The 27,026-nt window shown below is 41.2% G+C and overlaps 1 protein-coding gene across 5 annotated transcripts; it reads right to left on the bottom strand.

The window, feature by feature from the left end:
• Positions 1–56: 56 nt before the first annotated feature.
• LOC148901742 (uncharacterized) lies at positions 57–25,785 on the bottom strand. 5 transcript variants are annotated; one of them, XR_016114168.1, is made up of 19 exons: positions 25,530–25,785; positions 23,819–23,998; positions 22,681–22,877; positions 22,490–22,593; positions 21,855–21,916; positions 21,531–21,768; positions 20,607–20,788; positions 20,082–20,207; positions 19,685–19,813; positions 16,376–16,498; positions 15,726–15,861; positions 13,287–14,506; positions 11,843–12,430; positions 11,064–11,311; positions 10,675–10,735; positions 9,531–10,017; positions 8,730–8,861; positions 2,736–2,810; positions 57–120 (listed from the first exon to the last, which is right to left on the bottom strand). XR_016114168.1 is itself a non-coding variant. In XM_088989718.1 (19 exons), the coding sequence occupies exons 3-18, from the start codon at positions 23,978–23,980 to the stop codon at positions 8,743–8,745; spliced, it is 4,182 nt and encodes a 1,393-aa protein (XP_088845844.1). In that variant the 5' UTR covers positions 23,981–23,998; positions 24,073–24,111; positions 25,530–25,785; the 3' UTR covers positions 6,661–7,673; positions 8,730–8,742. The 5 variants fall into 5 exon arrangements, 4 of the variants coding, with proteins under 4 accessions (XP_088845844.1, XP_088845843.1, XP_088845845.1 ...); XM_088989718.1 differs by lacking the exons at positions 57–120; positions 2,736–2,810 and adding exons at positions 6,661–7,673; positions 24,073–24,111; XM_088989717.1 differs by lacking the exons at positions 57–120; positions 2,736–2,810 and adding an exon at positions 6,661–7,673.
• Between the last annotated feature and the right edge of the window lie 1,241 nt (positions 25,786–27,026).

Here is a 27,026-nt window from a genome sequence, read left to right as displayed (position 1 = left end):
CTTGACGTGTAAACATGCAACACGGGTGCTTTTGGCAGGCTTACTTATTTATGCGTGTGTGCGTCACGCCAGCGCTACTCTGGCAGGAAGCCGAGTCCAATAAGGATGTTCCCATGAATGCTGGGTGAGAAGTCACACATTGATGATGTCATACCGATATGGAAATTTCACCCCAAAGTGAACTCTCATCTATTTGGACTTCAGTATGGACAATTGGATCGTGAAATCTCAGCCAAAGTAGAAAAATATGTCACGTAAAACTCTTGTTCATCTGGGGCGGCCATGTTGTCATGTACTGCCACCTGCTGTCAACTGAAAATGACATCACACACCTAAGGTGAGAATGTTCAAGTAAAACTTGGTTCATTTGAGTTATGCTGTCCCATTACCCGTCCCGTTACGACAACCAATAGATGGATCACTAGTTTTGACTTCAGAATTCCAGAATAATGGATTGGATTGGATTTGCCTTCATTAGTCTCACAGTGGAGAAATTTACATTTCACAGCAGCAAAGTGTTGAAAGTAGAAAATCAAAACACATTATTCAAACATTGTAATTATTACTTGAGAAATGACAATTCAAATTTTGGTTCAGAATTTAGCAAGTATCAATGAAATTAGCATGATAAATTTGCTTTCGCAGGCAACATAAAATGACTTGGCAGGCCAGATCTGGACCTCGGTCCGTGACTTTGACACCTGTGACCGTTGGGCACAGGTTGCAAATGTCACAAGATCAAACCTAGAAAATTTGGCTCAGTTTAATAAAATAGGTGAGCTTTGATTGGTCATTGCTCGAGCCACGCGATACTGTGACGTCATTTCCAGTTGACAGCATGTGGCAAAACGGCCGCCGCTTGAGACAGATTGAAAATGGGTGGATTTGTATGCTAAATTTATCTTCCACAAATGCAATCTTCAATCAGAACACCACGGTTAGTGTAAAGCGGATGTTCAGAAGATAATATTGCAAGGAAAAAAAATCGTAAGCATATATTCGTTGTGAAAGAGAAGGAAGCTTCAAGGATGAGCTACGTGCCAGGATATGAATAAGTGAAATTGTGTGGCATTTTCGACTAAATTGTTCATAGATGTAAATTTGAGCGTGAATGCTTGTCATAGGCAATTCAAAATGGTCTATTTGAATAACTCTTATTATTGTCTATGTGTCCTTCGATTAACTCATGTACCTTTCCTCTCACCCAAAACCAAAGTCAGTCCAGGTCAACCGTGACCCCGATGAGGATAAGAACTAAAGAAAATGGGATAATTGCTAATCACGTTCTGTTTGCGTTTCCTTGCCGAGGAAACACAGGATTTGTATGAAACTTCCTTTAAAGATCCAAGATAGGACTACCATTGCCCGTTGATTTATTTTGCAGGTGAGCAATTTACGTTAAAGCCTCCATGGGAGCCTTCTTTTTTCTCACACTATGGTTTGTTTTCACAATGAAAATACACCAGCCAACAGAATAGAAATTACAGTGAGCGGAAGCCATTGTGGCGGGTTGGTTATATAGGAATGTGATTCCCAACCTGTGTGCTGCTGGAAATGATCCAATTTCACATCATTGGTTGGAAAATTAGTTACAGTATTTACAAGTTAGCCCCACCATGATGTTCTTGATACCGCATTTGTTTTATAATGCTTGTCATTAATTTCATGTTCAAATACATTTGCAATGTGTGTAAGTAAAGTTACTCTCAAGTACAAATAATACCAATAAAGTAGTGGTAGAAGTGCTAATACTTCTTAGTTGAAGTCCTTGTCAAGTGAACATAAATGTCTTTTAGATGTGAGAAATCACATTTTTAATTGAAAAACACTGACCAGTTTAAGATCTGACACTGTTGGCGTCAGATAAGGAGCCACAGGGGCCGGATAAACATGGCCACTGGGACCACACACCATCACTTTTGTCTTCTTTTTATTGAAACTCTAGAAATTTAATGTCTTTATATGAGCCATGACAATAAGTTTGCCCGGTGGATTGTCACACAGTTTTTCACAGCCGCAACAAGGCCCCTACTTGCCGTAAGGTCTGTCTAAAATCTGATTTTCAAGGAAACAGGGGAAAAACACACATTACTTTGCTATTCCACCCTTAACAGTGTAACATGTGCACACTCATGGTAAACAACGAGGCGGTCAATTGAGTATTACATAGTTCATAATTTTGATATGAAACGCGTGTAACATCAATGAATATTTTACATGAGCGTTGGGGGCTCATCCAAAATGTATTTATGTTGTTGTTTGAAGAAGAACGTAAATCAATGTTATTTAATAATTGTAGTTTGTTTATGGTATTTAATGACAGAATTATTGACATTTTTTAATACCCAACAATAATGCAGGTGTATTTAAAAAAAATAATTTCATTTATACTAAATCTAATTAAAAAAAAAAAGACACTAAAATGAAGCCTTTTTGACAAAACAAAAACACCAACTAATTTAAAAAACTGCTGTAAAAAATAAAAACAATCAGATTTTCCGTGATCATTATTTTTTTTGTTTAGATTTTTGGGGGCGTTCAATTCAAACTATTATAACTCTGCGAGTGACATAACAAAAAAACGAAATGCTCTCCCACAAAGACTATAATCTACAATTTGTGACATTTTTGCTGCGAGGTATTTTCAACCCCCTCCCCAGAATGTTAAAAAAAATGAATTAGTTAAATAAATATTTACCAAACTGGAATACAGCCGTCAATGAATAAATTACTACCTTGAGGCACTCCGTAGTCAGGAGTTCATCCCATGTTAGGTCAGCAGATGAGTTCTGTTGGGTTTCACTGAGGACCTTTAACAAAACAGAGTCCTATTGGACGTCAGCCCATTCATAGACTTCCAATGCGCCCGACAAACACAAGATTAGACTTTGTCACGGGGGTTTTTCACGAAAGACAGCCAGCCGCTAATTGCTGTGACGTCAGCAGCAAAAAAAAAAAAAAAAAAAAAAAAAAAAGTTTGTGCTTTATCAACACTCTGAACAGTGTTTGCCTCACCAATGGAACTCCCTTGTCTTGGTCACCCACATGGTCCCTTGACAATGTCCTGACATATACCAGACTATTAAACATTGTTAGTTTTTGGCCCTCAAGAGGCGGGCTCGCCTTTTGCTCGCCCAACTGTGACACAAATTATCACTGTCTCAAACCAGTCCTGGTTAGCAGAGTTCTGCATCATTCTTTTTTTGGTAACAGCAGTGAGTGAGCTCATGTGAAAGATAAACAAATCATGAAATAACCACAGGGGGAAACATGAGGGGAAGTGTGCACATGACATGCATGCACAGAGTAAGGCAACGTTCAGATTTTTTTCAGCACCTTTGAAGGTTTACCATAAAGATTTAACCAGAAATTGCTAAATAAAATAGAATTGGAGTGTCCTCTCTTTGCTTGGTTAGTCAGAACTACAGTACATTAATTTCCACAAGTAAAATGCTGAGAGGGGTCATTTTTGAAGTTGTTATAAAAAAAAGAAAATACATGTAGGTAGAATATTACGTCTCTACTTATTAAATTTTCTAGTTTAAAAATTTCTTCCGTAACCAATTGATGTCATAAGTAGAGGAACCACTGTATGTGATGAGCACATTCCCATTTCATTATTTGAATGTTGACAATTTTTATCAAGTGTCAACGTGCAATTGAATTGTTGTGCATACACATTACGCATCTTCTTCTTTTCCTTTCGGCTTTTCCCTTCAGGGGTCGCCACAGCGAATCAGTAACCTCCATCTATCCCGATTTTGTGCATCCTCTTCTCTCACACCAGCTACCTTCATGTCCTCTTTGACCACATCCATAAACCTCCTCTTCGGTCTTCCTTTCGGTCTCCTGCCGTTCAAGCAGTTCAAGGCTCAAGGAGATTCTTGTCTAACATCTTCTGTCAGCTTGTCCATCACCATAGCAAACAAGAAGGGGCTCAGAGCTGACCCCTGGTGGAGTCCCAACTCTGCCTTGAATTCCTCAGTCACACCGACAGCACACCTCACAACTGTCTTACAGTCATGATACATGTCTTGCACCGCTCTGACATACTTCTCCGTCACTCCAGACTTCCTCATGCAATGCCACAGCTCTTCTCTGGCCACCCTGTCGTACGCTTTCTCCAGATCTACAAAGACACAATGCAATTCCTTCTGGCCTTCTCTGTACTTCTTTATCAGCATTCTTGAAGCAAACACTGCATCTGTCGTACTCTTTTTTGGCATGAAGCCATACTGCTGCTCACAAATGTTCACTTCTGCTCTTAGTCTAGCTTCAACTACTCTTTCCCAGAGTTTCATTGTATGGCTCATCAACTTTATTCCTCTGTAGTTAGTACAACTCTGCACATCTCCTTTGTTCTTAAAAAATGGGCACAAGTACACTTCGTCTCCATTCATCGGGCATCTGTTCACCATCTAAGATCTTACACATTACGCATATGAAGTCAAATACATATCAGTCAATAATATTCGATCTTTCACTTAACACTAGCTGTACAACTATAATTCGGGCACAATTAGAAGACATTCAAGTGCAACATTTTTCTTTTTTTCTGGTTCGGACCAATTTTCAATTTCTTCAAATTTCTTCTCAATGGGACTTTTGTTTCTTTATTAATGCGAGTATTATGTGTGACTACTGCCACTGTGGCAATTTAAGTTCCCTCATGGGATGGATACAAATATCCACACATTTATCAATCTATCTTGCTGATGACGACAGACGTGCAGGTTGAGGAGTACCATTTAAAATTTAAAATGGTTGTAATTGCGTTTGGCTGCCGCTGCTCACCCTGTGACTGTAAAGTGTCCTTCAGAGTTTTGAAAGGCGCTTATATATACACTGTATTGATATTTTTATTATAATAATCTTTATTACGCAAAAACACAACACAATAATACATTAAATAACTTACCAACAAGTAAGTTAACATTAACCTCACTCTCCAGAAGGTACTTCATTTGGTAAATAAACTTGCATCAGCTCATTCAATCACATGCAAGTGCTGCATGAAAAAAACAAGCCTTAACAAAATAATAACACGGCTTGTTGCTTTGCTCATGCAACAGAAACATGTTTGATCCAACTTAATATGTTGTGCAGGTGTCAAAAAGCGAAACTCATTTTTAAAAAGTCATTTGGAGAAAATCGCAACATGTTTCTTTGACCATATGTGCCGCGCAACATACTTTGAAGCAACGATGAGGTTTCTTCAGCCATCATCTGTACTTTTTTTGAAGGTGTCGGAAAAAAAGTACAGATGACGGCTGAAGAAACCTTCTCATCGATGGACCACTCCTGTACGACTGAGAGCTTACACAGACATATTTTGAAGCACTTTCACAAACAACTGATCACCGTGTCCGATAAGTTGCAGAGACGAATGAGACCATCTGTGGACAACAACTTAAACGCTTTCAAGAGTGCTGCTTTCCATTCATTCATCGGCGATTAATACAAAGACAGAACACAATAATCTCAAAATAAACATTTTTGACCATAAATGAATGAATGAATTAAACAAAATCAACACATAGGCTAAGGCGGTCTTACCTTGACTTTGGTGAAACTTGAATTCAGCGCGGGCCAGCGCAACACGTGTGTCCTCCGCCGTAGTGTAAACGTGCATGTGTGTTTTTCTCCTTGGAAGGTGTTTTCCCCATTCTTGTGACCCTACATCACTCCGAAAGGGGGGAGAAGACTGGAGGTGGAGTAAGGGGACATTACACGGTCCGCCGTTTCCTGAGATGGATATGCATGTGTGTGTGTATGTGTGTGTGTATTTATTGGTGGTGGTGGTGTGGGGGGGGGGGGGGGGGGGAGACCGGCAAACAAAAAAATGTGACACTTGGCTCATCCAAGGGAGAGTTATGGTTGTTAAAATAAAATAGCGAGTGAAGTTCCAATGCCAAATTTAGCAACAATGTGAAGATTATGTGAATAAAGCCCCCACAAAAAATGGGAGATGAGAACATGATGCAAAAAAGGGAGTAGGAAGTCATGGTGGCAGAAATGAGACGTTTGATTAAGATTATTCTGAGTACTTTGTAGGCGGACACAAATTTTAAAACGAACAGTTGTATAATAAAAACTTCAACAAAATCCTAACCTTGTATGCAAATGTTTGTGGATTACTAGTATTAGATCAAAATGTCTGTTGGTTGTTTATAAAGCGAATTGCTACATTGTGAGAATGATCTTCTTCTTCTTTTCCTTTCGGCTTTTCCCTACAAGGGGTCGCCACAGCAAATCAGTGTCCTCCATCTTTAGAGGTTTGATCCGCATGTTTGTTTTGGCCAAGCTTTTACGTCGGATGCCCTTCCTGACACAACCCTCTGTATTTATCCGGGCTTGGGACCGGCACAAGAAGACTTATGTTCCTTTGTGGCTACAGAAGAAGCAACTCGCTCAGTAAAAGGCTCCCAAACACAAAATGGTCATTGGTCCAGCAACATTAGAATTGATTAATTATTTCTTCTCAAAAAGTACGATTCATTTGCCTCTGTCTTTTTATTTGGAAAATCCCCTGCTCGATTTTACCCATTATGTGCAATTGGAGCATAGTCGTGATATGGGAAATCATTCGAGTGTATGTCCGGTGCAATTATGAAATTCTGAGTAATCAGTGCCCCCATCTTCAAGGAACGAATTCAGATGTTGGACTGTGAAAGTTTTAATTTTAGAATAAATTCAAAAGGAGTCAACAAGATTTACAAGCAGATCCCTTGTTTACATTCACTAACAAAAAGGCAACTCATCCCGCAGAGGTGAAGGGGAAATGTGTGAATGCGCACGCACGAACGTGCTGACATGACTTGAGTCAATGCAGTAACAGCCCAATCTACCTATACAAATCTAAAAATAAAATAAAAATTATCGGGGAAAAATCCCGATGTAAAACGTAAATCACAGCAGCGAAGCCTTCCACTAAAGTGGTCAAGGCTTCAAGGGACGCACGCTAAACTTGAACAACAACCCTTTCAACACAACATATCTGATATTGAGCAGCTTGTGCTAATAAAACACATGCATCAAAAGCAAAGCGCCAGAGGAGCGCTCTGCATCACCATACATGGAGTGGAAAGCAGGTTAGCGACCGACTGGCCCTTTACTACTCCCACACACACACACACACAAAAACACAATACACAAAAAGACATGTTTAAAAACATAGCTAACCTCCTCCACACACGCTAGACTTTCACATCAGGGCTTTACCTAAACACCTGCCCTTTGCTAAAACACATTCACGTGTCCATAAATAAGCTCCATGAGGAAATTAATAGCATAAATGTCACATTTTTACCACCGACTGTTCAGGTCTTGAAGGTGAAAAAAAGTTATCTTCTTTTGAAAAAAAGAAAATAAAAAGAAAGTCACTTCTTAACCGCAGCTCTATACCATGAGTCCATGAAAAGTTAGTGAAACATAAACATTAATGAAACTTTGGAGGCTGTGGGGGGCTGTGGTGTAGAAACAGCAACAAATCATCACTTAATTCCATTTGGTGCATTGCTGGACATAAGTCACATCAGTCAAGACTAGAAATATGGAAAGTAAAACATCAAGTGCACAGTGGAGGTGTCCGTGTGTGTGTGTTCGAGTCCACCAGGTGCCCACGCCGTCCATCACCAGCGATCATTTCCACCAGCGATGTGACCATGGAAAGACTGAACATCAACATCAACAAAGCAGTTACATCGGTGGAGAAAGAAAGGATCAAAGAGCCCCTGCCGCTTTGAAATTAACATTGTAAATCTTTTAAAATCATACTTAAACTGTCAATTTTTAGAGATACGTAATGAGAAAATTGAGTGACTCGTATGAAATCATTCCACTTGCAGTTGACAGTAAAAGTAATAAATAATAATACATTTCATGTATAAGCGCTTTTCAAAACTCTCAAGGACACTTTACAGTCACAAGATATTTTTTCTACGGGTGAGCAGCGGCAGCCACACGCGCCAGCGTTAAATATATCATGTTTTAATCAAAACCACATTGACGTACCTTTTACCATGGCCTATATGCTTAATGCTAACAACAACAAGCTAATGAAAATAGCATTGATGTTACGGTGCTTAAAAACCTTAAAACAAGCTTCTATTGGATCATGAGTGGCAGCGACGCAGGCTGACCGCATACTTAGCAAGTTAGGAGCATATGTTCTTTATCCTCTGCAAAAAATGCAATTTTTGTGTTCATTGTTTCTTCTTCTTTTCATTTCGACTTTTCCCTTCAAGGGGTTGCCACAGCAAATCAGTGTCTTCCATCTTTAAAGGTTTGATTCGCATGTTTGTTTTGGCCAAGCTTTTACGTCGGATGCCCTTCCTGACACAAACCTCTGTATTTATCCGGGCTTGGGACCGGCGCAAGAAGACTTATGTCTCTTTGTGGCTACAGAACAAGCAACTTGCTCAGTAAAAGGCTCCCAAACACAAAATGGTTATCAGCACAGCAACATTAAGAAAAAAAGCAAAAACTATACTCACCATTTGTGTTCCTTGTTTAAGCTACATCTATGTAATCTGTATCATACAGCACCCTGGCTATACACATCTGAACAAGCATCATAATCCCCATTCAATCATCACGATACACTGTGCAATATAATGATTACCATAGCAATATATATACGTATATTGGATTCATTTTCGGTTTGTTCAAGGGGAAAAGTGTTTTGTTTGACATTGTGATCACCATCTGATATGTTCAACGTTCCATACCTGTGATTGCCAATTAATCAGTCTCATCCTCCGGGTTGGCCTCCTTCTGTGTGACGGGGACAACAGTAGTTCCTAACAAGCCCCGCCTCACAATGTAAGGGCACGAAGGACCAGTGGGGATATCTGCAAAACCTGGACAAGTCAAACCAGGCTTGAGTTATCAATTTGACGAGGAGATAAAAAAGGGAATTAATTTCAAGATGGTCAAATGTGTTCTTTCTCTAATCGATCTATTCATCCAGTCTCTATTTTGCCCACCCCAGCGAACTTAGGCAAAGCAATAAAACTGCTGTGTTTGTATCCTGTAGAATACAGGATACATACATACAGTGTATGTTCAAGTAAGTTAAGGAGCATAGTTTAGACAGAAGTAGTGCTTTGACACCCTCTTGTGGCACAGTGGTCTCAATGACCTATGCTGAAGGGGAGCTCTGTTGACATTAAAAAATAGTACTTTGTTGCCATCTTGTGACACATTTGAAAACGGTCTCGGTACTATGTTGATATGGGTTGAAAAGCTTTAGTTTACAAAATTAGTGCTTTGCTACCACCTTTTGGTGTATTAGTGTCAAGAAACCATGTTGACGTGAGCTGAAGAGATTCATTTGTCATCAAAACGTCATACAGACATTCATACAAAATGTCATACTGTAGCATCTAAAGTCTTTTTTTTAATTATGGATGGATTTTTGGGGGTCGGTCAGAAATTTGACAGCCGATCCTCAGGACTATGAGACAGAATGTGAATCACTTGTATTTTTTTTCTTCCCAGCTGCAGATTATTTAGAGACAAAATCGTACCTTTCATGACAACTTCCGGGAGACCGTAGGGTTCATATTCGGTGTCGTCAAAAGCGGCAGACAGCTGCATCCTGTTTCGCCGTATGCGCTCCGCCAGACGCACAGGGTCGGCCGGGATGGGGAAGGAAGTGGAAAAAAGCATTTGGTCGCCAGTCTTTCGCCCCGCAGATGCCGCATGTACGTGAGGGGAGGCATCGGTGAACTCTTCATCCTTGATCTCGGTCCCGGTATCTGTCTGCGTGTGCACGCGGTGGAACTCCGGTCCCGATTCAATGCCACCAGGGCACAGTTGCTCACTTTGAGTGGTGACACTTATGGTCGGGCAGTCGGTGCTAATGCTCAAGTGTTTGGTCGCCGTCCAGCCACTTGAGTTGCCATCGGAAGTTTGCAAAGAGACTTTGCTGACGTGCTTCTGAGGAGTTTGTTGATCGAACACTTTGTGTGGGCTTGAACACGATTCAGATGGCTTTGGGTCCTTTTCTGATAGCTAGATCACAAGAAAATGCTGGCAATGAAAAAGACTGTCTGGTTTTCAGCAGAGGCATGTATTCTTTTATGAATATACAGTATTTTTTGTGGCATTAGTAACAATGGAAGAATAATCCTGAGCTATATATATATATATATATATATATATATATATATATATATATATATATATATATATATATATATATATATATATATATATATATATATATATATATATATATAAACAGTTAATTTTAATAATTCAAGTCTAATTTTGTGAGCTGAATACTCTTGATTTAATTAACCATTGAATAAAATAAATACTAAACGGTAAATTGTACAGTATGTATATTTTTGAAATACATTTATTGTATTATTTACAATAAAGCCTTCATTTAATGACATGCATGAATGATCATTTTAAAATGTTTTAGTTCGTGAATATGGGTGAAAACACCAACGTCCGTCCTGTACACTTTATCAGTGGACATTTTCCATGTGATCAATAAAGACCAGGATTATTATAACACATATTTTGAAAAGCTGTAAACTGCTGTAAATAATTTCAACAGCTAATGACCCAAAACTATTTGGACTTCACGGAGTCTTGAAAATAAGCAACACATGACTGAGCAGGTGGGTTTGTGTGTGAGTGCTAACCCAAGCATCTTACTTGGCTCATGTCAGCTGGAGCATGGAGGACACTCGTCTCTGGCATATTTTTCTGTTGCATGCTGCAAGTGTAAGCGCAAACATTGAACATTTACAAGCCGCTGGCACATTTATAGGTTAAAAAAAGTGCAGAATCTAATATGGTTCATCAGTATTAGTTAACCAGAATTATTGAAACTTCATGCATTTAATGTTACGCATTCATGTCATGAACAGAAAGAAAAGGAGTACTGTGCATTTAGCATCATTAGTCTGCTTTGCCACAGTAAATATTAATCTACACAAATTTGGCAGGTTATTGTACATATATAAAAATAGCAAAGGGGACTTTAACCAAATGAATACAGTTCAACTACTTTAGGTCCTGTCGCAATGATGCGTTTGTTGTACCTGGTGCAGTGCATGCGACCTTGCAGCTTCCTGGAGATACAAGAGAGCAACACCTCATCCTCTCTTCTGATGACAAGTGCTGCGTTCTGGTCTTTGGCGCTGTGCTGAGTTTGTGCTTCCGACTGGCTGGGAAGAACCAGATCCGACGAAGAGGTTGGTTGAGAAGCCAGTGTCCAGATGGCCAACTCTTCAGCCTGCTGCTGGGCCACCTCTGTGAGTTTCTGGAGCTCCCTCTGTAGCGCCGCTACCTGGACAGGCAGCGAGAGACAAATAGAGTTATTTTTAATTGATGACAAATCAAAATAAAGCACATGACATATAAATATGGGAGCATTTAGCCAAAACCCTCAAAATGTCATGTTTGTTGCTCTGTAACTTTAGTTCAGTATTCATGCACACTGAGATGTAAAAATACAAAACTCTGTAAAGATTAAAAATGAGGGGGAACAAGCAAAGCTAACGTTTGATACCAATTTTGTCCATTCTGGAACATGATTATTATTATTATATTAGGTATCGCCATAGTGAGTGTGATTTCATATTTACAAGTTCCAATGTTAGTTCATTCCACAACTTGGTATATTTCATGTTTAGTTCTTGCAACCTCGTTCTGATATGCACTTAATGGAACTGAATGATCTGTGTGGTAGAATAATTTGAGTTGTTTACAGCTTTTGAGTATTTCGTGATGGGAAAAAATGCACAGTAAAGGTTGTTTTAAGTTCTACAATATTGAGAAATTTCAAAAGTATCTTCACCCTCAAGCTACGGATGAATACCTGTGTCTGCAGCTCGTTGATGATCTCACCATGACAGCTTCCCATCTCTGAAGTGATGTCATGTGACACACTGGACATGGTCGACAAGTGGACACATCCCGAGTTTAACAGGATCTGCGTACTTTTTTTGAGATCTTGATCCGCATGGTGATGAGGTCGGGAAGCAATTACTAATGCGTGTCTGCTATCTGGACCGCACACAGCACCGCCATTGATGCTTTGAGTCCTTCCAGAGCCTTCGAAGCTATGCGGCTGAATGAATGCGTCACTCGCCTCATTGGCATTTGAAGTAACAGAAAAGTATTTTTTATGATTTGACTGGAGGTCTAAAGCACTCAGTGAGTCGAGAGCATCCTTCATTAGGCCTTCAATCTCCACCTTGCAAATGACCTCTTTTCTTCCCGCTTCCACAAACTCTCCCGTTGTGTTCTTATCCTTGAGTGCGTCCAGCTCTTGAATGCAAAATCGCAGTTCTTCTCCCTGGCAGAGGAGAGCGCCATCCTTCTCTTGTAGTTCTGCGAGAAGTCCGGAGACATACTGGCTCTGCTTCTCAAAGCCCAAGGTCAGCTGTTGGGTCTGACTGGTCAACTGAGAGGGGAAAGATTAGTAATGCATGAACAAGTGGAAAAAGTCTTCAAATGAAGTGACAAAAAGAAGGAAGTAAAAATTATTCAGACTGAAGTAGATTTCTAACAATAGAAATACTGTACTTGGGTAAAAAAAGACTGTTCAAAGTAGTGCGGATTTAACTTGGGTTTTTAGAGCATCAGTAATGTCAAAGCAAATCAGTAAAGAATCAAAAGTAAATTGCATTTTTGTGTCATAGGACATTTTGAAAACTTGGCCAAATGGGAAGAAATCTTTAAGACAACAAAAGTAAAAAGACAAGATAAAGTCAAAGATAAAGGTGCAAATCCCATCCTTTTATGGTGTTCATTTAAGAATACATAGATGTAAAGTTAAAATAATCAACTGAAAAAAGAATGTGGTTGCACAAGTGATTTTTCTTTTACATTCAACATGTAATATGTATGGATTATTGTGATGGGCACTAATGCTGACGTCGGCAGGTCCGGGTGAATTAAGAGACACCGACATGTGCTTGAGGGTGTTTTTTTTTTGCGCTTGGCCAAACATGCCATTTAGAGTAATGGTCAATAAGTTTGGCTGAGGCTTCATTGGTCATTACATTTTTTTTTACGTGTTGAAGAGATTTTGTTGTGGTCGGATGATTTTCTTGAATAGCACCTGGGACCTTAGACAACGTGGAGAGTATTATGAACACTTTGAAATAGAGCCAATGTTGGCATCAAAATGTTAACAAAATGGCAGGAAAAGATTACTCATACATCTGAAAATTATTTAAGGTCAACCCAAAGCACTTTAAGTGGTCGCAGGTGACCATAGAAGACCTTGTGTTGTATTTGAAAACAAATTCCTTTACCTGATTTTGAAGGGCAGTCAGTTTAACTTGGAGCCGCTCAGCACGTTCCTTCTCCTTTGAATTTTCTCCCCTCAGTCGTTCAATCTCCCTTGTGAAGTCGGAGGACGCCGCCTCGTACTTGGGGATATGATCTGATGAGGTGTCTTTCAAATCCGAAGCCCCCGGTCCAGTTTGTGGCAGCTGTGAGTGTTGTTTTGCCAAAGTGTCGGTTGATTGGTGGAGGTGGGCGCCGTGCTCCTGTGATGGCACTTGGTTGTCAGAGACGGTGATGAGCGTCGGGCATGTCAGTAGCCTGTTGGCTACCGATTGATCACCGAGCAGCGATTCTTCATTTTTGCTATTCTTCAGTTCAGCGAGCTGAGCTGTAAGTTCTTCCAGCCTGGAGCTCAATTTTGCCTTTGCTTCTCTCTCAGTGGCAGTGATTTGAGTCAGCTCCTTGTTTTCTCTCTCTCTCCTTTCTTGTTCTAAAGCCAGTTGCATTTTCACTTCCCCAAGTTGTTGCTTCAGCTGGAGGGTAAGCTGCATCATTTCTGTCTCGCGGTCCTCTTGTATCTGCCTGGTCCCGTTGTGTTCCTCCCTTTTCTCCAAAGCTGTCAGGGTCTCCCGCAACCTGCAGTTCTCGCTCTTCTCCCTCTCCAACTCAATTTTCCATGGCTTTTCCTGCTCCTCTCTTTCCGCACTTTGGCTGGCATGCTTATGCCGTAGCTGTTTAAGACGTGTTCTGGCCTCCACTTCAGCGCGTCGTTGGACTTCCAGGTCATCGTGTCGCTTCTGAAGCTCTTCGCGGACATCACACAGCTCCGAACGCAACGAGGCGTTCTCCCTCTGGAGGTCATTGATACATAGCGTGTGTTCAGACTTCAGAGTATTGAGAATGATTGAGTCTTTCTCCACTTCAGCGGGAGCATTGCTAGACATCGAGGAGTCCTTCCCCCCATAGTTTCTTCCTTCGTGGGAACGCTCAGTGTCTGCAGTGATGTGTTCAGAATCAATGCCTTCTCCAGGTTCCCTGTCAGGTGGGTATGATATGGAAATCTCGGCCCTATGCTGGAGCTCCTCTTCTTGTTTCAGCACCGTCTGCTCAACTCGTGGGGTGGAAGACCTCTTGGTGTACACACATGGCCGAGTGTGGTGAGAGAAGAGTTCAGATGACAAGCTTTGTCCAACGGCGGAAATCGGGACAAGCGGTGTGCAATCTGGGAGAGTTGCAGATTTTTGTTCTAATGTACAAAACAAATCATTGTACACAAGTTATTATATATATATATATATATATATATATATATATATATATATATATATATATATATATATATAACATTTTATGTTCCCAGTGATTGGTGGGTAACCAATTCTGGGTGTGCTTCGCCTACTGCACAAAGGGAGCTCAGACAGCATGCCGGCGACACTCATGAGGTGAAGCGGATAGTATATGTATGGATCTATTTAGTGTTTTCATCATTCATTTTAATAAGGGTTGAATTTCATTACAAATTTTAGGGCACTTCGCTTTTTTTAAACACTGTTTTATTTTCTCGAACTTCCTGTCATGATGTCCCATTCTGTCCGTCTTTACATTGTTTTATATTCTCGAACTTCCTGTCATGATGTCACATCCTGTCCGTCTGTCTGTGTAAGCTCTCAGTCGTACAGGAGTGGTCCATCGATGAGAAGGTTTCTTCAGCCGTCATCTGTACAAAAGTGAAGGTTTCGGACGTTTCGCCTCCTATCCAAGAGGCTTCGTCAGCGCTGACGAAGCAAACCTTCACTTTTGTACAGATGACGGCTGAAGAAACCTTCTCATCGATCCTGTCCGTCTTTACAAAACACTCTGCCAACGAGCCCCTCCTTCTCTCTTCTCCCTGCATGCCCCTCGGGGTAGTTACATTTTGTGCCGTGCCAAAGATTAAAGACTCATTTTTTTTTTACTTTTGATTCCTGCTTCATTAATAATGACCCTCACAATAAATTAACTTTTTTGAGTCACATACATCTGTAGGGTGACCCGAAAACATGTACTCGCCAGTTGACTGGCCATTACTTGTGTATTTAATTTTATTTAAATAGAAGTAACATTATATTTAAGATATGGAATTTTAAAGTAATAAAAACAGTATTCTCCCTCGGAGCAAAACAAAAAGTACATTTTTGGGACACCTAGTATACTATTGACCAGTAGGTGGCAAAAAAGGGTCAAACATATTTTTTTTACTTTCATTAAATACAACTAATCATGCATTTATTCTGCTTAAAACCAAACCGTAAGTTAAATGACTTGAATGAGGTTGTACCAATGACATTAAAATGGTTTGTATGATGGAAGAGACAAAAATATTTGATGTTACAACCCGGTGCTGAGAGATGGGCAGCTGGAAAACCTGTGTTAAGTTATGTAAATAATCCTTTGACTTTCAGGTAGAGTGAATGTACTTAGCGCACCGTGCAGTTCTTTGAGAAGACGAAGAGCATCCGCTCGCTCTTCTACAAGTCTGCTCGCATCCTCCTCCAGCACTCGCTCTCTCTTCTTGCTTTGCTCCAGACTTGCTGCAATACCCTCCGCATCAAGCCTCACTTCCTAACGGCAAGTGTAAACAAAGGGAATTGAAGCCCGTATGTGACTAAGCTGTGCTTGAGCCCCCCCACCCCCTAAAGGCCATTGGAAACTGTCTGGAGTGCATATCAACTGACCGATAGTGTAGCATGACTAAGTGGGTATTATGTTCTTGTAACTTAATGCAGCTAGTCAATACAATCTTGTTGTATGAAAATCTATGTATTCGTCTAAGGGTTGAATTTAGCATTCAACTCTATTAATTTATGCCTAAGGTTGTAGGAATCGCAAAACACAATTTTCACAATTGTTTTTATTTCCTCATGAATGAGGTGAAATCTTAACCAAATGTTCTAAATATCTTGGAAAGAGAGGGGCCGATTGCCTACCATTATTTATTTAATATGCACTTCATACACCTTCCGGATGTACATATGGTCCATTAAGATTTGTTTAAAAATTTACAAAGTTCTGGTTGTCCAGTTAATGCATAATTGATGTGCACAGACCGGTTTGGATATGCATTATTGTCTTTTACCTTTAGTTTGGCTTGTATTTGTGTCTCCTTTTTCTGGCTCTCCTGCAGTTGTAGCTCTGTGAATTTAACTTTCTCCTTCAAAGACTCCAATTCTTTCCCCAGAGTCAGTTTCTGTTGAGACAGCTGAGACGGGGGAAATTTGATCAGATACTTGATTACTACTGAGGAAGGCAAGTACATATCAGTGAATGTAATGAAACTTAAAAAGTGGTTTGGTCGAGGAAACTAATCCAACCTTGTCAAATGCATCAGTATTTTATCTGCATGTTATTGTGCGCTGAAATCAACAATATTTAGTCATTGTTAGGTATGTAAACATTGTAAAGTGTTATTCAGACATTTATTTTGAGAAAAAAAACTAAACAAAAGCACAGTAGACATAAGTGAGACCATATTCATGCGGCCACATAAGCTCTGACGGAAATAATGAAAGCGAGTGATTAATGTTCAAAGAGTCTTCCACATTCATCCACAAGCTAACCTTCACCCTGGGGCTGATGTTCGTTTTCCTTACACTAAGCGCTCCTTTATACCAGGGGTGGCCAACCAGTCAGAGACTAAGAGCCACATTTTTTACTATGTTACTGCAAAGAGCCACATCAAGATGGCGGCGCATGAACACGCAGCGGCTCTCTCTCTCCCGGCAAATTGGCGTTTTTGTGTTTATTGTACGTGTTAAAGTCATTATAAGTGCCTTGCACGCTGGGTCCGCGAGAACAGTAATTTCATCTGTGCTGTATGTCATGCATATGAGCATATTTGACAATAACGCTGACTTTGATAAACATGGGCACACATGAACACCCCATCGCCCCATCCCTCACACACACAGACCTCTGCTCAGACAGATTTATTATAAGTATCACATTTTAAATGCAAAATCAACAAATATATCGGAAATTGACTCCTAAAGTACTAAGACCACAGGTAACTAAGAACACTGTCTTTACACAAACTCAGTTCAAACAAGTCCACAAACAAAAATATTATAATTTACAATAAGTGTGCATGTTGCTTAGTGGGACTTCTGGCACTCTTTGTCTTGGACAATCCTCATTAAATCTGGCTTGCATTCTGTTGTTGCCACTCGAAGCAATTATTTTACATGAGTGTCAGTCAGAACCGATCGATGCTTTGATTTCACATGTTTCAGGGTACACAGACTCGCAGACGTACATACACAATCCTTTGTCACAGACCGTGCAAATATTGCCAACCAAGGCTTGTCTTGTATGTCACAACTTTCATCCAATGCGACACTAAAATACATGCTTGAAGGTCAGAGTGCAGCTGTGATTCAATAGCGGTGCTAATGTCTGAAATTCTGCATTCAACAGTGTGGCTGGACAGTTGGACATCTGCTACCATTTGTTTTAGTTTGTCGTTTTCAGGAGACAAGATTTCAACAGCGTCACTGAGGCATTTCTTAATAAACTCCCCTTCGTTGTATGGCTTTTTAGACTGCAATGTTCCAAGCCAGTTGGTATGATGCAAGCGTTACGGTCTCTGGGTGCTTTGTAAATTTTCGGAAAAAAATCATCTGCTTTTCAGTCTGAGTTTTTAAAGTGACCAACTTGTGCTTGCGAAGAGGCGCTGAAGAGGCGCTGAAGATTTGACGCTTTGAACTGCGCCAGTGACGCCTGACATATGAGGCAGAATGGCTTGCCCTTACGCTCAACAAAAAAATATAAACTCTCCCACTCTGTTAAAAACGTCCTGTGTTCGTCTTCATATTTTCGTTTTGCTGTGCATTTTTTCCCTGCCATTTTGAGAGCGAACTTGACACAAATGAATTGTTTACGTCGTGAATAATTTGTGTCTAGTCTCTGACTGGTTGGACACCCGTGGTTTACGACATAAATGCTTGATTTTCATCTCACGCACATGCATGTTAACATCAAATGGTCAGCTTGATACTGTAATTTCACGACTATGAGGTTCACTAAAAAGTCTTCACGACTCTCCGGTGCCCTTAAAAGTCTTAAATATTCTCCAAAATGTGAAGCGCTCGCGATGGTCGCGAAATTACGGTACATAGAGGATGAATGGCAGCGGCAAACATTTTTTACGCTTGTCATGTGGACGCAACTTAAGAGCCGCATGAAATCAGCCAAAGAGCCGCATGCGGCTCGGGAGCCGCGGGTTGGCCAGGCCTGCTTTATACAGTATTGTCGCTCTCAGGAGAAACCTCATTTCTTTAAAACAAACCAAGCGACACATTGTTCAAGCTGGGTTTTTATCATATAATGTACTGTATTTCATGACAATGCTAATGTTAAATTGGCTTGAATTAAGTTTGTTTACTATGTTGTCAGTCATTGAAATGGTAGAACATTACAGACTGCACTCACACCAACGCCAACCAGATTTGAAAAAAATGGGGGAGGATTCTTCTCGCTGTTTTGTACAAATGAATGGTTTTCAAAGCTTTTACAGCCAAGAGTGGTGCAGTAATGATAACAATGAGCTGAGTAAGCCATTTAAATGACTCTGATGACCACTTCCTTCTGAAAATAAAGCATTATAGCTTTCCATTTGCAAAATAGGCATAATATTTGTGTTTAACAGTGCCTGCAAAAAACTCCGGCCTTTAATCTTGAGACGACATAATGCTGCGGGAGAGGAAGCTAACACTTGTCGGACAGTTAAAAGATTTGTTCTCAAGCTGTTGTAAACATTTTGAATTGGTTAATAAATAGTAAAAATGTTCATTTATGGAAATATTTAAATTTGCCATGTTGGGACATATGAGGTTTACGCCTGACAGCGAAAACATAGATAAGTAATAGCAAAGTAAATCACAAGATTTTTCATGCTGATATCGTATCTCCATTCTTGCATGCCTTCACATGTGCTGAGAACGACAATGAGTTATGGTTTGACGTCACACTGCCAAACAATGCTTTTCTGTGCCTTTACTTTACCTTTGCCGTTCAACCTTTCCACTGGGGAAAAGAAACAGTGAGAAGAGGAAAGGGAACGAGCGCTGATTAGTGGAGGTTGAAGGAAAACACAAAGCGAGAGTGAGCGATAGTGAATAAGAGAGCGAGTACAAAGGAAAGACGCAACGACGACGCAAGGTAATTTTATTGACCTTTGTCACAGGTAATTGGGGAGGCATGGAAGAGAGAGAGAGAGAGAGAGAGAGAGAGAGAGAGAGAGAGAGAGAGAGAGAGAGAGAGAGAGAGAGAGAGAGAAGATGGAAAAAGATAAGCGGAAAACAACTTCAGCAGCAGGCAATAAGCTGTTGATGCAGGAGCATTTGTGTTTGAGGCGTTATAGCGTTAGCGCAGGACTAACTGGCCTGACCTTGTCAGCTTGCGCTTGCAGGGCATTGTGAAGCGTCCTGGCCTGATGCAGCTCCTGGTTGAGTTTATTCACTTCCTGTTGATGTTGCTTCTCCGTGCACTGCTTCTCCATCTGAAGCTCCAGTAGATCCTAAACACAACATTAAAAAGAATGCAAAAAAGTAAATGAATGAGATTGTTGCAAATGCTCAGTGTGGCAAAATTGTATAAGGAATATATGCCTTTGAGTACAGTCGTTTTTTTCTGTTTGTCTACATGAGATCCTCCGCTGTTTGTGTTCAAATATCGGTTGCTTTAAACGAGTACGACACCGACGCTACGAGTTTGCGCATTTATGATGTCTTACGTTGTTTGTTCGCGTTATGGCGAGACCTACTTTATGCCCCAGTCCACCTCACCCGTTGATGTTGCTTGTCCAGATCCTTAGTGCGCTGTTGTTGCTGCAGTCGACTGCTCTCAGCATTCTGCCGCTGACATTTGAGCTCCTCTTGCAGCTGCTTGAGCCTCTGCTCGGCTCCCGACGCCTGACAGGAACATTAAGTACCAATCCATTCATTTTCTGACAAGTTTGATTCCAGCAACAGGTTGCAAAGTCAAACAATAACTTGACCACTGACTAAGAACTGACAGAGTCACTCTAGAATATTTGGAAATGTGCAAACAAAGATAGTACTAACAAAGTATTGTGCTAACCAGATTTTTCATACATATTGTATCTTCAACATTGTTTTACGGTCCCTTGTGGGACAAAGGGGACCTTTTTACAAACTTGACAGCTTGTCAAAATAGCACAGAGAGAAATACAGTATTCTCTATTCAGAGAGGGGAAACTATGGACTTAACAAGCGGAAACAATAACTAGTGAACGATGACGCGAACTGAGTCATAAAGCGACAGCAAGTAGTAGTACAATTGTTGGTTACCCGTTCGCTCTCCTGACTGATTCGTGCGTGCGCAACATTGAGTTCGTTGTGTGCCCTCTGCAGGCTGAGCTTTGTGGCGGCCATCTTCTTCTTGCATTGCGCCATTTCGTCATGAAGTGACTTCAGCATTTCCGCCTTCACACTCAGCTCTTCCTCCAGAGATGCCGTATGACGCTGCATTTCTGACAAAAACCATGACGGAAGGAAAGGAGACTTGGATTATGGGTGAGAATTACTAATTTGTTTTCTTGTTGGCTAACAGTTCTCTCTGTATTGCAAAAAAATACAAATACAAAAATTGTCCACTGAATACACTGATATAGGATCCGGTGCCAAATAGTGCACGAGCATGCTAACATATTAATTAATGATTGTGATATATCCCATGTACAGAGATCAAAAATTAACCTCTGCGGGCAGTTTACTACTCAGGTATAACAGTAGCACAGCATTCCTAGCTTGACGTAAGAGGGGTTTTGTTTCTGACCTGAAAAAACATGCAGTAGTTTTTATCTTACCAGTATCTTGCTGGGACTGTAATAAACAAACACACACACACACGCGCACACACACACACACACACGCACGCACGCACGCACGCACGCACGCACGCACGCACGCACGCACGCACGCACACACACACACACACACACACACACACACACACACACACACACACACACACACACACACACACACACACACACACACACACACACACACACACACACACACACACACACACACACACACACACACACACACACACACACACCCTAGGGAAACACTGCACCAGCGCTTTTTAGTGCAGAGAGATGGCCACTCAAGAAAGGCTGCTTGTACAGTGTGAAAGAATGTGATCTCAATATAAAAAGTGTGAATGTACTTTGCATATTTTCTGAGGTACGAGTTTTCTGCACTCACTGTCAGCTTGTGGGCTGAGGTCTTTCTCCTTCTCGGGCACCTCCTTCTTTGACCTGTGGTCAGAAATGGGCGTTTGGGGATATGACGGAGATGCTCTCCTGGCCGCTGGCCTGAGGTCGTCGCGCTCCCACGGAAATGCAGCCAAGGGAGTGGCGAAAGAGTCTGATTGGTTGAGGGGCGAGGTTGTGGGTTGCCGGGGCAACAAGGCAGCCGAAGCATCGGGGAATTGGAGCCGCAGCTGAAACAGATGACAAAGATTTTTCAGTCAAACTAACTAAACAAACCAAACACTGTAACTCAACAGAACATTATGGTCGTACTTACTCGGATGGGTGGGGAGCTGTGTGATTCCTCATTCTGCACCGTCATCTCATCGTTTCGGCTCCCTGAAGGAGAAAAACAAAGCAGAGCCTGTTAGGCCTGGGAAAGAAGATGAGCTCTGGGATTTCACTTGTCACTTCTCATCTCACTATGAAGGCACTACAGCAGCGGCAGGCCTTTGAGACTGAACCAAAACTATTGTTGTATTTTTGACAGTGTCAAAAAGATGTTACAGGTACAATCAGGTAAAAACTGTATGTCTCAGTCATGTCACATGGTAATAATAAAATCAGCCTATATACAAGCCATCCAAATGGAGTATGAAACAAAAATCTTGATAGGGGGTAAAAGGCAAAGAACCAAAAAGGAAAGCTGCCAAGAAAAATAAAACCTACCTCAAGCCCGCACTGCATAAAGTAATACATCGAGAGTTTCACAAGTGAGGTAATGAAGCCTTCGAAACTGTTTTGGCACATGGAACTGCGTTCTGGATTTAATTCAAAGATGAATATCTGGAGATTGCCAAAGGAGAATTCCTGGCTTCCTTTTCCATCATCTCTGTGGCCGGTCAAAATGACCACAACAGCTATGGGAGAATCTTTACCACAAAATTCATGATCAGTTTGAGATGAGGGTACCGTGGTGTTCCCACGGCGAGCTTGCTCTCCAGCAGTGTGTGGAGAAAGGAGTGTTGTACACAGATCCGCTGCTGTTCTGCAGCTCCTCGAGTTTTGCCTCCAGTCTGCAAGGAGCGAGCATTTTCATTGTCAATGAACCCAATTTTAGTTACATTACGTCACCTCATTAACTTGACCCGCTTGCACTCCACCTTTTAATTTCCTGGGTGAGTTTGTTGTTGAGGGTTCGAGATGCATCGAGCTGGCCCTCCAAAGAGCAGACTTGGGCCTGTTTGGTATGAAGCTCCTGGGTGAGGCGATGCCCGCCGTTCACTGCCGCCTGAGCCTCCTCACGGACATTCTGGAGCTCCCTGTGCACCGTGTGGAGCTCCACACGTACCTCTTCAAACTACAAATTAGCAGAAGAGATGATAAATTGTGCAACAGTGTGATAAACAGTGTGCCGACATCAACAGCCAAATTCCATCGAAAACCACTTGTGAATTCTTTTAATCTATGTCCTTGTGAAACGAATGACATTTCAATATCAAGCCATGTTATTTTGAGAGTGCTGTGAACTACTATGAAAGAGCTATACTTTTTAGCAATGTATTTTCTAATCTGTTTATCTTCACAAGGGTAGCAGGGCATGCTGGATTGTATCCCAGCTGTCTTTGGGGAAATGAACCTAGCGCTGGGTTCATTGTGTGTACTTTTATCAACTCTTCCTATTTCTCCCTTCTCGTTGAGTAATTCTCCAGGAGTGTGTAGTGACGTTGTACATACATAATATATATATATACATATATACACACACACACACACACACACACACACACACATACATACATACATACATACATACAATATATATACATACATACAATAAAGGTATTCTGATATTCATACATATATATATATATATATATATATATATATATATATATATATATATATATATATATATATATATATATATATATATACAGTAAAGTCTCGTTATATCGATATCGGATATATCGATAGTCCCGGTTATATCGATACTATTTCTATGCACACACGGAGGAAATTACATGCAGACATGGTCGGATATATCGATAGTCCCGGTTATATCGATATTTTTTCGGACTCCCTTGAATATCGATATAACGAGACTTTACTGTATATATATATATATATATATCTCAGAATCAGAATACCTTTATTCGTCCCACAATGGGGAAATTTGCAACATACATACATATACATATACATATACATATATATACATATATATATACATACATCGCACCACACTTTGATAATACTGCACAAGTTGTTTGGATAACACTCAACAATGGCTGCTTGTACCTTGACAGTTTGCTTGTCATGGCTAACATGGATGTTGTCCAGTTGCAGCTGCTTCTGCTTGTTTTCTCTGGACAGGCGCTCGTGATGATTTTGTAGTTCCTTCACCTTTTGTAGAACCCGTCCCGACAGGCCTGCGGTCCAGTCATCCTCTGCCCAGCTCATCGCTCTCTTTGCCTAAGTCTGTTAAAAGAACATTTTTTTTGCTGTGTGTACATTATGCACAACTGTCTATATTTTAGTTCAGTTTAATGCACCTGAAGTAGCCAGAGTCCCATAGGCAGTCGTTGGAGTGACTGAAAGAGAGTCACGCAGAAGCAGCAGAAAGCACACGCCTTTTGCATAAGATATTGATGGTGATAAGTGTCTCTGAACTGTCAATCCTTAGTACTTTGCCTCCCAACATGTGTTATGTTGTTATGGAATTGATCACCAAGGACAATGCTGCGGGCTTGTCACCAATAGGACAACTGTGACTCAGTGTTTCACAACAACTGAAGCATTTAAAGGTTGAAAATAAATCACACATTTCCAGATGTGTGACATTCTATATACAATGTGTTTTCCCATCTTGGAAAGGACATTCCTCTGCATGTAAACAGCCGGGTCAGTAAAAGGTCAAAGCGGGAATGGAGAAAAATTGGATTTAAAATCACAGAATAATTTGTCAGTTTGGTTTCATGTCCTTCTGCCTCGAGGGAATGTGCAGGCATGATATGTGGTGAAGGGAAAAACCTTGAGTTAAGACAGACTGCCTGGAACAATACATCTAATAATAATTGACTTCAGACTGGACTGTTTTTGTTTAATCCCCAAGAGAGGATTTTGGTGCACATGAGAAGCTTGCCCTTAAATAGGAAGGACGAAGAGGGTAGCGGTCCCACAGTAGTTCCTGAACACCTCTCCCCACAACGAATTGATACATTTTTTCTTGTCAATAGTAGGATTTAAACCAGCTCCTAATGCCTGACAGATGGGCTCTCCATTTTGAATTTTGTCTGTTTGGATAGGGGAAATTGCATTAAAGATATAATTTAACTACATCAATCCTTTCTTCAACCACCTTTCCGAGCTTCTTTTTCATTTGTCCTGTTATTCCTTCCTTTGTGTTCTTTTCTTCCTTCCTTGAGCAGTCTCTGTCTTAGCATCTTTCCTTCATTTTATACATCCATCCATCCAATGTCCCGAAAATGATCTTTCGTTTTATACATCATTCCTTCCTTTTACCTGTTTGATTAAGCCTTTCCTTTTCCTTCATCCCTTTTCTCAAGTTTCCTTTATCACATTCTTTTGGACTTTATCCTTCCTTTGACAGCATTGGGCCAAGTGTCATCCATCGGAATATACAGGAGTGTACTTTTATCAACCCTTCCTATTTCTCCCTTCTCGTTGAGTAATTCTCCAGGAGTGTGTAGTGACGTTGTCCTACCCTGCATGCGAGTATGGGCGAGAGTGTTTGTGTGACGGGAGAAGGCAGAGATGAGCAGCTGGACATTGATTCCACCCTGCCCCAACTCAGCAGCTGATCACGAGCTTCGGTCAACAACAGCAAGCCGAGTGACGGTCGTTCGTTACAGTTTCGTATTGAGTAAAGAAAATGTTTGACACTTAACTACTGGCAAGCTGTCATTAGTGGGCAATGTCGAAAGAGCTGCCGTATGCTAAAGGCTACAAAACACCCACACACCTAAACACACACGAAGAGGCTACTTACAGAACATCCACTTTTGGAGGAGTCGACAAAAGGGTGCCAACGGACGGACAGGCAACCTCACGACTCGACGCCGTCCGGCGTAGAAACAAACGCCCCGTTTTCGAGTCCAAATTGGAAGGTTGGGTTACTGCGTCTGTTCGTGGTCGTCCGGTATTGCGGGTTTGCCCTCAGATTCAAACAAGTAACAGATGGCCGCGGTGCGTCGCGTGCAGCTGACAAGCGGACAACAGAGCCAGAAAGAGGTTGTGGCACAAGGTGGGGCGGGACTTAGTGACGTCGTCGGAAACTCATTTTTTTGTGCGTGAGGTCCTCGTGATTCAAACATAAAGCGCTTGTGGTCTCTTGTGGACAGACGTGGAAGGACTGCGTGAGTGCCTGCGGGTCGGATGGGCAAATCGACTGATTGAATCCAGTGGGATCATCCATCCATCTATTTTCTGAATTGAAGGCAATCTGTTTCACAAAAATCACTGCATATACGAAAATAGAACGTGGAGGGGGGGGCAAATACAAATTTCACAATGCGTCTGTGTAAGCTCTCAGTCGTACAGGAGTGGTCCATCGATGAGGTTTCTTCAGCCGTCATCTGTACAAATTTGTACACATGACGGCTGAAGAAACCTTCTCATCGAGATATATATATATATATATCAGTGACGTGCAGTCAGTGGAGGTAGTGCCTCACCTGTCATCATGGAAAGCTGTCATGGAAGTATCAAATGAAAAAATAAATTAAACAGTTAGATGTATTTAGTGATTTGTACTTTAAAGTTCTTGTCCACTTAACTTCACCGTTTTAGGATTTTTTTCAAAATCGCTGAATTTACGTTCAAATACTAAGTAGAGACGAGCGATGGCGTCATCGATGACGTCAGTGCCTCACCAGCCATGAACCTCACCGCACGTCAGTGATATATATACAGTAAAGTCTCGTTATATCGATATCGGATATATCGATACTATTTCTATGCACGCACGGAGAAAATTACATGCAAACAGGGTCGGATATATCGATAGTCCCGGTTATATCGATATTTTTCGGACTCCTTTGGATATCGATAGTACCGCTTATTACGATACTATTTTCATTTCCCTTGCACATTTCTAGTCTTTTTATGTATAATTAGTACCGTTTAGTACGATACCCGGTTATTATGATAATCAGGTTATTACGGTGCTCCTTTTCATCCCCCGCCGGCCATTTTTGTTGTTTATATCGATATACCGTCGCGCCATTGGTCAACTTGGTCACGTGTCTTGTTACGTGAGCCGCCATCGGTCGCGCCATTGGTCGACTTGGTCACATGAGCCGCCATCGGTCGCGCTATTGGTCGACTTGGCCGTGTGACTTTGTCACGTGACACGCCATCGGTCGCGCCATTGGTCAACTTGGTCACGTGTCACGCCATCAGTCGCGCCATTGGTCGACTTGGTTACGTGCCCAGCACCCGTGTAGCAGAGCCATTTTCATTTTCAGACGCTAGCTCGTGTGTAGCA

Source organism: Hippocampus bargibanti, linkage group LG02 (genome assembly GCF_051943395.1).
Source record: "Hippocampus bargibanti isolate YZ-2025 linkage group LG02, ASM5194339v1, whole genome shotgun sequence".
Taxonomy (NCBI): Eukaryota; Metazoa; Chordata; class Actinopteri; order Syngnathiformes; family Syngnathidae; genus Hippocampus; species Hippocampus bargibanti.
The sequence above is the reverse complement of the archived record's forward strand: the minus strand, read 5'-3'. Positions and strand labels throughout refer to the sequence as shown.